Source organism: Sciurus carolinensis, chromosome 4, assembly GCF_902686445.1.
Source record: "Sciurus carolinensis chromosome 4, mSciCar1.2, whole genome shotgun sequence".
NCBI lineage: Eukaryota > Metazoa > Chordata > Mammalia > Rodentia > Sciuridae > Sciurus > Sciurus carolinensis.
In genome coordinates, this window is record NC_062216.1 from 89,837,326 (window position 1) to 89,851,054 (window position 13,729).

The 13,729-nt window shown below is 36.3% G+C and overlaps 1 protein-coding gene across 12 annotated transcripts in view; it reads right to left on the reverse strand.

Annotated features, from left to right (window-relative positions):
- The window catches only part of Sox5 (SRY-box transcription factor 5), a 943,363-nt gene that overhangs the window by 20,938 nt on the left and 908,696 nt on the right, over window positions 1-13,729 (reverse strand). For 11 of the 12 annotated variants that reach the window (XM_047549529.1, XM_047549528.1, XM_047549526.1 and 8 more), the window contains one exon: window positions 6,465-6,610. In XM_047549529.1, the coding sequence (XP_047405485.1) occupies window positions 6,465-6,610 (146 nt within the window). The remainder of the gene's footprint in view (window positions 1-6,464; window positions 6,611-13,729) is intronic. The other variant, XM_047549532.1, reaches the window with a different exon arrangement.

The following is a 13,729-nucleotide window of genomic DNA, read 5'->3' on the forward strand; positions in this document are numbered from 1 at the left end:
AAGGCATGTGGCCATTAAATGCAGAGGCTGTAAATATACACAAACTCCATGAAGCAAATGGCAAAAAAGGACTAAACTTCAAGCTCAAACAAATCAAAATGTTTAATGCATAGTTACCACTGCTGGACGAAAACAGCTCTGATCTTTGCAGTCTGCAAACTCGGCATGTATTTCAATTAAATACCCCCAAAAAGGAAAGAAAGAAAAAGAAAGAAATGAAAAGACATAGAAGAAAACAGTCTGGAACAAAAGGCTATAGACGGACTATGCTCAATTTCGAGAAACAAACAGCCCCTTTAACTTGCACCAGCCTGTTGAGAATGTCGATTGGAATTATTGAAAGGCTGACATATAGAGTGATGGATGGGTGATGACATAATACCTATTTGCCTTTTTGTCATGGTTTTTGAAAACTGGCTGCTCTGTGCTGATAATATTCACCAAGGGGTTTCCTCTTCCCCTCCATCCCATAAGAAGTGTTCCCTAGCTAAGATACTCAGAATTAAGAAGGTTTTATGAATGAAAAACAAAAGGAAAGAAAACCAAAGGATCAAATGCCAACTTTCACATAAAGAGCTGGTCTAGATTTTCTAATAATCAGTTGCTAGAAAGCAGTTCCCCATCCATTTCATACATTTTTCAGGATAGAGAGACTTCAATAATAAAAAGATAAATATTCAACTTAAGACTCTGTGTATCTTTAAAATCACCAAATAAACAATTATGTGCAAATGCAGATACTTAAAAACATATATACTCATTTTTTATACAAAGAAAATTTTCAATTAAAATTGAAATACTTTAATTTGTTCCTAGGCAAATTCGAACCAGAGTATTTAAAAGATTGGGTATGCTTAAAAAACACACATGCCCTGTAATAACTCCTGCTTTTCCATAGGGTTGCAATCCTCTATCATATTGCTTCCAAAAGGATTTACCTACCCTTCCTACCTCCTTTGTGAGGCTCTTCTGATCACTGAAATATGGAATTCAAATTTGACTTCTTTAATTCACTTTAACTAGAGGTGATGTTTACAAAAGCCATCTAGAAATCATTAATTGAAGTCTCCTCCACTGAATGGAGAGGCATGAGTTCCTTCACACTCACTTTTTCAAAGCAAAGCCTATAATTCACAATTCCTCGTAGGCCTTCTTATCTGAGGGAAGGAGCATGTGTTAGATAACGCTGAACTAGATGCACTGTGTCAGTTTCCGAAGAGTTAACACCCCTGGCCCCATCCATCAGATGGCCAGTGAAGCGTCTAGAAAGAATGATGGATGTAAAATTATTACAGGGCTGCCATCCGATACACTTACTGCCATTTGTAACTAATGCTGGGAACGACACACTTTTTTTCATTATTAAACATCCACATTAAGTCAACATTGGTCACTGTCATTTCATGTTTGGCACTCTGTTAAAGGGAAAGAAAAGGCCTGACAGTGGCTGAAAAGAGGAGGTTGTCATGGAAGAGATTCGAAGCACCATAGTAATAAAATTTACCTTTGTTTAAAAATCAGCCTATATAATCTGTGATGGGGTTTCTTATGAATATGACTGACAAGTAGCCAAAAAAGTAGCTATCACTACTGGGTAAATTATTATTTAAAATATACATGTTTTTCACCAAATTTGTACCTTATTCTATAGAAATTTACAAAGAATTTTCCTTAAACCTCAAAAGGAAGACATTTTCCTAGCAATTATTTTCAATTTTAGATGAATTCATAACATGTGTGCATGTTTATATTCCAGGTACACTGTAGGCAATTAATGTTTGGTGAATAAATTTTCTACCTTAAGAAATATATGCATACATTTGCATGCTTATTTCTGTGAATGACATCTGTTTAAAATAAGAAAGCAAGCCGTCCTAACATGTATGGAGCATGTGGGTGAACACACATTCATATATTTAAAATGTCACCAAGCAATGTTTTTCTATGCATATGCTTGTTAAGTCATTTAATTCTTTAGGAACGACAGACAAGGTATAAGGCTCTGGGCACATAATGGTAGGAGAGCAAAAGGTAGCTAGATGGCAGTAATCATGAAACAAACAAAACACCCAGTTTCATGAAGGCAACATTTGAGAGCTTTGATATCATTTTTATAATGTAGTTGTGTCTGTCTATTGCCTTTTCCTACCCAAATGCCATTCTGGTCCTTCCTCCCTACCTTTGATCTCTAGATATTCCCTGACCTCAGAGAAGATAAGGTCTCTAATTCGTTTACAGAAAATAATTCACCATCAATTTAAATTGGTCCATTTTGCCTTTGGCCAGGAATTTCCTTGAAGATGTGCATATGACCCAGTTCCAGCCAATGAGATGTTTGTGGAAACCAGTTAGTTTGGGGTAATAAAACATTCCCATGTGAATCAAGGCTGAATTTAGAAAAAAGAAAACTCCCTCCCAAGTCACCCTTCCCTCAGGTGGATGAGATAGCTGTATCAGCAGCAACAGTTTTGTGACTCAGAGAAAAACCAAGAGAGTCACAGAGATTTAAACACTGAGGTTATTGAGTTGATGAACTAATGCCACTAACCTCCAAATCCTGAATTTCATTATGTGATAACAATTAAGTACTGTTTAAGCTACTGTATTTAGATTGCCTAATGCAATCTAAGAGAGATCTTTCTAACAGATAGTGCAGCACAGGCACAGTCCTTCTATGGGAAACTTTTGGTCTATTTCTTGTTTCAGTTGCATGCACTGGGTCTCGGTTGCTTTAACTAACACTACCTGGTGGGTTCAGGACAACATTACTGAGGTTTTGATGTTCGTCTATCAGGTATTGATACCTTCAAACACAAGGTCTAGTACCTGCTACACAGTTGGCCATACAGTCAAAATTGTGCCATTTGGGTGTTAATGAAGCAAAGTGACTATTTAACAAAATGAATGTATGAGAGTTTTCTTTCTGTTCCTACCTGAGAAGCTTATTTTTTCATCCACAACACTGAGATTAGTGGTATATAGTGTTATCTGTAACCGAGCTGTGATAAAAGATAACATTACTTGAATATACAATCAGTCTATAATTAAACAGCAATGACAATTATAAATAACACTATGTCCCAGAGTTTCCAAGAAACCTGACACACACAGTTCTTGGGTTTGTTGAAACACTTCCAAGAAAAGTAAAGAAGTGAAAAATCTTTTAGAAGTCTTCAATTAAAATGTGTTTCAGTAAAAATGACTTTCATGATGTTTTGGTTCATATCACTGGAAAAACATTTGTCCCCATCTTCACACTTCTAATTGTTTTCACTGTCCAATTACAGCTTTTCAGAATTAAGACCTTTGAGTTGGGACAACCATGCTGGCTTTTTGAGATATGAGGAAACATAGAAGCGTACAAGGTTTGTGCACCCCAGAAAATAGATTTCACTATAGGATTTTAATTATCTGGCTCTCAGGTCATGATACTGCACATCTTTTAGACTGATATAAAGCACCATGCTGGACTTCCTTTCTCTTCTTTTTCCTATAGCTCCTTTCTCTTTCTTTCTGCTTTGTCTCCCTCACTTTTTATTTTTCACATACTTTATAGGTTTAGGGAGTTATGAGTATTATTTTAGATAGAAAAATTTCCTTTCTTGGGATTCAAATGGTATAAGAAGATGATAGTGCAAAATATTAAAAGAATTTATTATGTCTTCTGTTTATGTCTTTCCTCAAGAACTATGAAGCAAAATTTCAAACCAATTACTGATCTGCATTTGCACTGGATCTGGATAAAGCTGAGTGCTTATAAAAATCTAAAAGAAGGTAGGTATTAGGAAAATAACAGCACAATAGGCACAATGATATTGCTTTATTCAAGAGAATAAGTATCACCTTTGTCATCACACATATGTAACTGATCATGCTAAGAAACAAGAACTCTTTATTCAGTCCTGACAGACTCACTCACATAAACATGTAATAACAGTCAAAATAATAATTTGACTTAAATTGTAAGCTCTATAAAAATGGAGACCATATTTTCTGGTTCAAAACCACACCTCCAGGATTGCACAGACATACATAGATTGATCCTTGCAGAAATGACCTTCACCCTAGTTCAACAGGAAGAACTAGCTTCAAAGAGTTGGAATATTCTTAGTTCATTCTCAGGTACCAAAGTAACAGGAGGGATGAACTAATTCAGATCCTTTGGTGGAGAAGTACTTATATGAGAGTCTCTCAGACTATTACACTAATTGAACTGCTTCATTTTCAAACTTGTAGTTTTTTCACTTAAAAACTAATAAGAACATGAGGTCAGGATTTAACCCAATTACATGCAAAGTACATGGTAAAGAAACTTAGGAATATAACCTCAAGAATACAGACATCTTAATTGACCAATAGGTACTGGCAAGTATGACTTCAAAAATAGATTTTTTTTTTTTAAAGAAGTTTTAACTCCACAAAAAGAGAAAGGAATACTGAAGCAGTAGCTTTCAACAAAGGAAACTCTCACTCCTGCAACCCAAATTAGAGGTGCTAATCAGAGAAAAAAATAAAGTATGTTTGTGGAGGTGGACAAGAAGTGGAAAAAGGTCCCCTTACAATGGCCAAGTATGGACTAAAGTAAATGCAGATGGTTCCACTCCTGTTACTTAATCAAAAGGCCGCGCAGAGTCACTGGAGCCAGCATAAAGTCATGCGTTAGAACAACAGCTGATCTGTATTAGAGAAGATTAACTCACAGTGCCATGGTGGAGGGCCCAGGATTATTTTATGTACTTCCATTGCCTTACAAGCCGTCAGCACAATTATTGCCCTCCGATGTGAATGACTGATCTGTAACCACAGCTAAACAGCATGCTGCTTAGGGGCCTAGGAGCTTCATGAAGATGAATTTCCATACCATCAAAGTGCTTTTAATGGGCTCCCTGATCCAACCACAAGGCCTGTTTTGCAAGTATATAGAACTCAGGATGAAGGCTTCCTGTCCAAAAGGATTTGGTCGGTTGTCACTTGACAATTCCCAGCCAGCACAGGGGAGGAGAGGGGGGAGATAGGTAGAGTTGTCTCTGCTTTGGAGGATTAAAAAAAAAAAAAAGGGTACAGATGCTTGCTGAATGCAACCAACTGCTGTATCCACAGCTGAATTCAATGCGCTTAACAAATAACGGCAATTTAGCTATGCTTGCGAGGAATAGCTTGAGTCACTTTGCATTAGCATCTGGCTGAGTGTTAAACTCATTTCTACATGGGGAGCACAGAAAAGGAATTTCTGTTCAAGCATCCTTTCAAGAATGTTTAAATATTTGAATATAAATTCCTTTATGCTTGCTATCATTCCTTCTTAGAGCTGTCACTTTGCTTTTCTCCTTCCCTTCTGGTGCTTAGCTAGAAAAATTTTGTGTCCTCCTCACTGCACCAATGTCACACTTCTCATAAGACTGAAAGGGATGTCTCTTGACCCATGCTTTGCTCTCCCCTCTGGAAACAGAGCAAATTGAAATTGAAATTCTCCATCCTAAATTTTACCCATGTTAGAACTCAAGAAAAGGCAGCTGTGAAAGGATCACTCCTCCATGTCACCTGCACTATGCAGACTGCTTGCTGCCTACTGATTGTACATTTACTTGCACATAAAACCTGGGAAAACCAGCTACCTATCCAAATTAGCAATCTGCTCATTCTGAACAATTTTGTTTGGCTCATACGCTTCTCATGATGATGAACTTCCAAGTTATTGCTAAGTAGCTGATCATCTTTCCCCTTATCTACTACAGGGGATTCAGTAACACTTTAAGATTTCCATTGAAAACATCAAATATTACCAAAGAGGTACCTCATTCTGAGTGTTCTATAATTGCCTAAATTTTTTTTCTGTATAAAATACAATGTATGCTTAAACAAAACAGCTTGAAATTATTACATCTCAAATTCAGAAGTTTCACTGACTTTAAGTGTAATAAATAATGTCAAAAATTTTTAAAACCCATTTTGTTTCATGATATAGTCAAATTTTCCAGCTGTGCCGTCACCTAACCCTTGACAGTGCTTTACACTGGAAACATTATGACAAGCTCAGGATCTACATACTTAGAATATGAGCACGGGTATCATCCAAGCTTATGCTGATTAAAGAAGATTCAGCATTTTCAAATCCAGCTCATCCTCAAATACAAGTTAAGCATCTCTGTAAAGCAAAACTTTCACTCAGGCTGATATTTCAAATGCCACTTCATTTTAATACTAACTGGGGGTATAAAAGTGGATATCAATTGTCAATAAAGTTTGGAGATGGATAAAGAGAATTATAACTCTTCCCATTTCCAGATGGTTTAGATTAGGATGGACCTGGGAACTTCTGCACTGATGGAAGGAAAACAGTGGGAGAACTATCAGGCTGAGGATAAGATTTAAAAAAAAAACAAAAAACAAAAAAAGAAAGAAAGAAAAGCATCCAGGCACTTTAATGAAGTGTTCCTGGAAAGTAAGCTATTTGGTGAACTGACCTTTTCTGTCCGGCAGTTATTGAGACCTAGACTATTCACAACAGCCACCTTCCCATCAAGCACCTGTTGTTCCCGCCGAAGTTGCTCCTTCATCTGCCGCGCTTCTTGGATGGCCTTGGTGACAGCATCATGGTCATTTAAATAACCTGAAAATGAGACAGAGCAAATGTACAAATGCATGGGTAGGCTAACCTTAATTTAACCACAAAAATCTCTTCTGCTTTGAGTAATGGTTAATGTTTGACATATAATAATTTCTTTGTGGAATTTGTCTAAAATAAATGATGACTGATTCACATAATCATACATGAACATGTTGCCAAACATCTGTAATAAACACATGTTTATATACATATGGTCATTTCCAAATATTTAGAAAGACGTGTAAAAGACAATTTTAAGCAAACTTTTTAATAATTATCTGAATATTTGGTGGTATAAAAAATAGAACCTATCTTTGATCTTTTTCATGCAAGAAACATTTGAATGTTACCACAGGATATAGTTATTGATAATTACCACTATGATTATTGAGTCTCTTTTAGTATTAGAAAGGTCATTTTAGAGTTTTTATATAGCTCCATTAGGTTTGTTATATACAGAGGGAATAAATCATTATCCACAGAATAACATTTTCCCCCTAAATCCATTTATGGTGAAATAAACTACAGGTGGCAGTGGTTTGCTATGGATGCAAACTTGCAATAGTTAAGAAGCTAAATTTCAAGCCCAGAATGTAACTAAGCACCTGTAATTGATAAGAAATTGTGGCTATTGTTAACTGTAGTCATAATTCACTCTCTAAATAAGATGGTTAAATGTCTGTAGCTCCACAGACCTGAGTCAGTAAAAAACACTACCAAATATTTCTTTTAAAGAATAATAGGGATACAGTGCTAAACTAATTAAAATTTAACTTTAATTTTAACACTGGTCATCTATTTGCTGCACGTTATTATGATGAGTTTCACGATCTTAGGGTAGAATCCTAATGGAAAACAACGGCTTTTGCAAATTTTTAAAGGCAAGCTAATATCTCATCTTTCTCCCTATCTTTTAACTGGGGCATAAAATGGCATAAAATGAATCTGTAATATGAAATTGCCCAGAAAAGGGACTTGTTTGTGACATGAGGCTAAATCTAACCAGATCCATTGGTGAATTGTGACAGATGGAGGGACTGTGAGACAGAAGGCAGGCACTAATCACACATAAAATGACCGGCTTGCCTCAACATGTTCCATGGATTCCAGCAAACTTTACACCCTAATCCATTTTTAGAACAAAAAACATCTGGGCCATAAATCCTCTAATCTGCCAAAACACGCTATTAAATCCCATGATTTGTTGAAAAACACTAAGATTAAAGAAAGGAAATATAAAATGGCTAACTGCCGTGTTAGGAAAGTGTTATTAATACTCTTTTCTTTGTCTCAATTATGAATGTTCTGGTACTAAAGAGCCTTGTCTAATCATGTCAGATTACACATGCTCGTTGTATTGCTAGACTCTTCTATCTGATCTGTTGATTGCCAAAAGACATAAAATATTTTCTTGCTGCTTAAACATTTCTATTGAAGAAACTGATGTCAGATTAGTGCAGTGCTTCAGTATGGATGGTTTCTAAGCGACCCATGCCTTTCCCTCTACTACACAGACTATACCCTGTCATTCTTGACACCAAAGGGTAAGTTTCAGTGGTGGGACAGGAATTTTGAGAACTACTATATTTTGCTTTACAGGGCTAATAATTGGAATTTATTCAAAGAACAAAATACCTTTGCTCTTATAAATACAGTATGAATTGGAAACAACTATTTAGACCTAGGACTGATCATCAGGGTTAACATTACTGTAAAGAATGATTGTATTTAACTTTATATCATCCTCAATATCATGATATGGATCTCCTGAACTGTCTTCTTAACATATTATTCCTGACCTTGCTCTATTCCTTTATTACTCTGGAAAGAAGTGTGATTCTTAAGTGATAGGGTTGGCCTGGGTACATTCATTTAGTAAGATTTTAAGAGGTTCAGCCTGATTTTCCTGTCTTCTGGCTCCTGTTTGTGTTCAACCTGGCATTGCACATTTCTGTCGTCTTTTTAGCTTCCATGTAATCTATTTAGTTTCTTCAGAACATAAATATATTTGAAATGGTTTGGCACATGGTGTTGAATAAGATCGTGAATTCTTTATGCTTGTTAGGGACTGCCAACATAACACTGTGTAGGAAAATGGTTAAGATAGAGGAATGTACATTATCTGGAGGTGGATAACTAACAAACCTATGTTCTGTAAAGGCTCTTTCCATTTTGAGGTGTTTGTGTGCAGGTAGAAATGGTGGTCACTTTAAAATAAACATTGCTCTTGGGTTTTAGTTACAATACTAAATGTGAAATTCTCCTATCTTAAGTCATGAGGTCATTAATATAGTAAAAAGTGCAATCTAGGTTCACCTGATGCTTATTTATATTTTGTTTTCATCGAAGTCACCAAATGCCCACCCCTGCTGACTACCGCATTCAACAAATGGTTTTGTCTCAGATTCTGGAAAGACCAGTAAGCCCAAACTCTGGCCTTCCTGTCCACACCCCAACTCATACTATTTGCTGGCTTCAAATCCCGGTTTATGCCCCCGTTCTCTTCCTGTTTCAATGAAAAAGGTGTCTACTTTCCTTTTCAGTCAAGGAAAATCCCCTGATTAATGTTCTAGGTTTCTATTTCTCTTCACTGATAGTTCTCTTTCTCATTTATATCATGCATCTGATTTCCTCTGCTATTGCTACCTCCTCAACTTGTAAACACTTAAGGTTCTCTCTTCTAATTCAAAATTCCTGTAAGTTTGTTTTGCCCTCTCTTTCCAACTGTATTTCTTTTTTGCATTCTAGGTCAAGCTTCTCAAAGATGGTTTCTTATATTCCCCCATTCTTTCTTTAATTTTTTTTTTTATTTTTACAGACTGCATTTTGATTCATTGTACACAAATGAGGTACAACTTTTCATTTCTATGGTTGTACATGATGTAGATTCATACCATTCGTGTAATCATACATGTACATGGGATAATGATGTCTGTCTCATTCCACCATTTTTCATATTCCCCTCCCTTTACTCTCCAGTTCCCATATTCCTGTTTCCTGTGGTCTTTCCTTCACCAAATCCAAGGGCACTTTTCACTCCTTGCACCCTATCATTATGGAAACTCCTTGTTTCTTGTCATATCTCTGTCCAATTCCTTTCTGCCTCCTCCATCTTCATATTCTTGTCTGGGATCCTTTCTTCTCTCCTGCTCCAAGTTTTTAATCACCAGACAAAGTATATGTTAGAGTTGGGAAAGCCTGAATTAAAATCCTAGTTTTACCACTTACTAACTATATAAACTATACAAATTATTGCCTCGATTGTCTCACTGCTTAAGTGGGGATAATACTCAATAGACAAGACAAATGCTGTCAAAATTAACTAAGTTAATATATCTTCTTAATGTAATAAATGGGCCATGAAAGTTATTCATTAGCCATCACTTTTTTACAAAGTGGCCTAGTGAAATAAGTAGATTTGGGAATTGGATTCAGATGGATCTGGATTTCCACTTTTTGGAAAGTGTGATATTTGACAAATTATAACACTTAATTTCTCTAAGTTTCCATTTTCCTCAACTGTGAAATGAACATAAGATTGATAGAAGAATGAATGAAGTAACACATGTGAGGGAGTAGATATCTGGGTTGGTATCTGTGGAGGCTGAACATACTATTAAATCCTTTTATTTCTCTTTCATTTTTTCCTATGTGCTTGCTCAGTCGCAGCAATTTTATCACATGGTTTTGAACATTATGATGGAATATATAAGGATGTCATTTCTTGGTAGGTTCAATGAAGTGGAAGTTAAGTCCATCAGAGTTCAAAGAGATCTAAAATGGTCACTTGATACATTTTATTCTGCCTTCATTATAAATGTAGGCAGCAATTGCACCTAGTGGCAAGCTCAGAAAGGAGGGTATGAGTGTAAAAAAGTTTGGTGAGTCTCAACATTAGAAAGGAAATGATAAAGCAAAGATCAATGTGACTTCTAATTAATATTTTAAAGAAGTATTGGAAAATGCTGGTTAGGGGTCATTAATGTAAGAAACTTGTGAGATTCTACAACTTTTAAAATTCACCACAACTTGACTTTTATGCTTTGGTGTTTCTTTTTAATCATTCAAAAATGTTCATAAAATTTCCTTTTTGTGCTCTTTTAAGACCCCTTGTATATTATCAGGGGCAGAAAAGAAGGGACAGACTGTAAAGTACAACTTTAGAGAAGAAAAATTCTAAAGGGAAAGAAGTAATAATAAATGCTACATAAGGGGGAAAGAAAAGAAACAGAATATCCTATAATGACTTGAATTGTGTTCACCAGAAAGATATAATCCAAGCCCTAACCCCCAGCATCTGGAAAAGTACTCATTTTTGTAAATTGGGTCTTGGAAGATGTAAGTTAAGGATCTTGAGATGTCCTCACCCTGAGCTTAGGGTAAGTTCTAAAGCCAATGACTGTTATCCTTTGAAGAAAAGGAGACAGAGATTTGACAAACAGAGACAGGGGAAAATCCCATGTTAATATGGAAGCAAAGATTGGAGTTATGAATCTATAAGCCAGAGAATGCCATGAACTGCTAGCAGCCACCAAGAACCAGGTGAAAGGCATGGAAAAGGTTTTTCTTCAGTGCCTCCAGAAGGAACTAACTGTGCTGACATCTTGACTTTAGATTTGTAGTCTCCAGGATACCAACGTAGTGAATTTCTGTTGTAAGCCACCTAGTTTATAGTAATTTGTTGTGGTGGCCTTAGAAAATCAACATACCACACTCAGTCTTACACATGTTCCTCAAAATTGTTAGGTGATCCAAACTACTGTAAATTATTGACTGCCTCAAGCTCTAGTTTCTAGGTACAAACATCTGTCTACTGAGCTTTGCTATTGGATGGTCCATGAGCAACTTAAATGAGGCATTTCAAGTTTTGAATTCACCATCTTCCTACTGCTTCAGTCTGCTCCTTCTATTCCCCCCCCCCTTTGGTACTGGGGATTGAATCCAAGGGCACTCAACCACTGAGTCACATCCCCAGCCCTTTTTAAATTTAGAGATAGGGTCTCAACTGAGTTGCTTAGTGCCTCACCAAGTTGCGGAGGCTGGTTTTGAACTTGTTAATCTTCCTGCTCAGTCTGCCAAGTCATTGGGATTACAGGTGTGCACCACCGCTCCTGGCCATCTGCTCCTTCTATATTCTATAGACAGTTTTCTATCCAGTCATTTAATAGTCATCTAATACATCTTCTTTACCTTATCCAGAAAAAAGGCAAGCAAGTTTTGACACTTATACCCCAATTCCAGCTTTCGAGTTTGCTTCTCCACTCCCATGGTCCCTGCTTTCCTTAGAGCCCCTTGATTTCTCACTTTGACTAATGCTGGCATCTTCTAATTGGTTTCCCTCTTTACACTTACTTTCTTTGAATCCATATCCTACTCTGCTTTCAGATAAAGCATTCCAAAATATTTTAAAAAATGGGAATTTGTATGTCAAAATCTTTGTTTAAAAACCCATCTCTCTTGGCACTCTATTGCTTAAAGTAGCATTTCATAAAATGATGATCAAGTAAGTGTAGGAAATATGAAATTAATTGCATATATTTTCGAAATCTTTAGTTGCATAATTGAAAATTGCATGAATTTTCAAAATCTTTAATATGATAATGTGCATTTTGAATCTTCATGACAAGACAATGGTGTGTTGGTGTTCCCAAATACCTTGGAACTTATGAAACTTAAATGTTCTCCCAAAACATCATTCTGGGTTAGCTTCAAACACTTCAGCATGGGCCTGCAAGCCTCTTCATGCTGTCTATGTTGTTTGTCCTTCCCTCTTGCTGGTATCCATGAGTCCAGTGCTAGAGACACACAGGAAATATTCCTGTTCCAAGCACAGACCTTCTTCCTCCTGTTACCCACAGCTTCTCTTTTGCTAAATTTCTCCCTCTTTTTCATGTGTTTAGTAATTCAATTTAATGTTACCACTTCCCTGAGGACTTTCTGGACATACCTGCCACATGCTCCTTTGAAAACTTGTCAATGCTTTTTGTCACATTGTCTTCCATTTTTCTAAGATCGTTACATCAATCTATGACCTACTCAGGGCACTTTTTCAATTTTTTATTCCTTTTCTCCATAATAGGGTCTTTTGAAGGAATAAATATATTTCTAAGTTGAAAGTATCTGTCTTTACAATTCCAAGTTCATTCGTTATTCTGTCTTCTTATCAGTGGAAAACTGAGCCACATAGCACAGATTATTAAAGCTCATTGGTTTAACTGATGTTATCAAGGCAATACAGATTCTTATTTACTGCATATTTATTTTACATAAACCTTTAAAGAGTAAAAATAAGGGTAGAATGTGCTTTAAGCGATTTTCAACAATAATTTTCTCTTTCTTTTTTTCAAGGTCACTTATCATCATCAATTTTTTGGTGCCTTTTATGTAGCCACTTCTTCATCTGTGAAAACTCACCAGAATTAGATAATCAATGTGAAAGCAATTTGTAAACCACAAAGTGCTATGCAAATGTAATTGCCAGATGCAGTTGAATGATACCCCTAACGTCCTGATAATCCAATGGTTTTTTACAATCACCTATCCTGATATAAGATTTTCTCTAAAATTACTAGTATGTTTTTCTTATTAAAATGTAAACTAATGAAATTTCAAGGTTCTGTTCTCCTTCATGTCATCACCTTTTAAATTAGGAAATTGTAGAACCAACACACTCGACTAATGAACATATTTCCTTTTGTTTTACGTGGTCAATACGTGTCTACTGCATTAGCTCAAGTGTAGTTTTACTTTTCTTGTATCTCTAAGGAATGATGGGTGAGGGTAACACATTATAACATGTTACAAGGTCTACTGGGTTACAGACTGCAGGCACCTAAAACCTCAGTTCAGGGATTTTACCTGCTTGTACTCCAGAGTTTGCAAAATGTATGAAACAGAGAAAGCATTTAATTCTCACTTGAAAGTACAAGTGAAAGGATAACTGAGTAAGAGAGCATCTAAATCAGAGAGGCCACTAATTGGCAACAACTGGAAAGAAAGAACACCAACCAGGGACTATGGCTGCTCATAAGCCCTCAGTCTCCAACAGCAGCATATGTAGACCTGTCACTAGTTTGTTATTTGCATCCTTAAAAGTAAAACAAAGGGGGCTGGGGTGGAGCT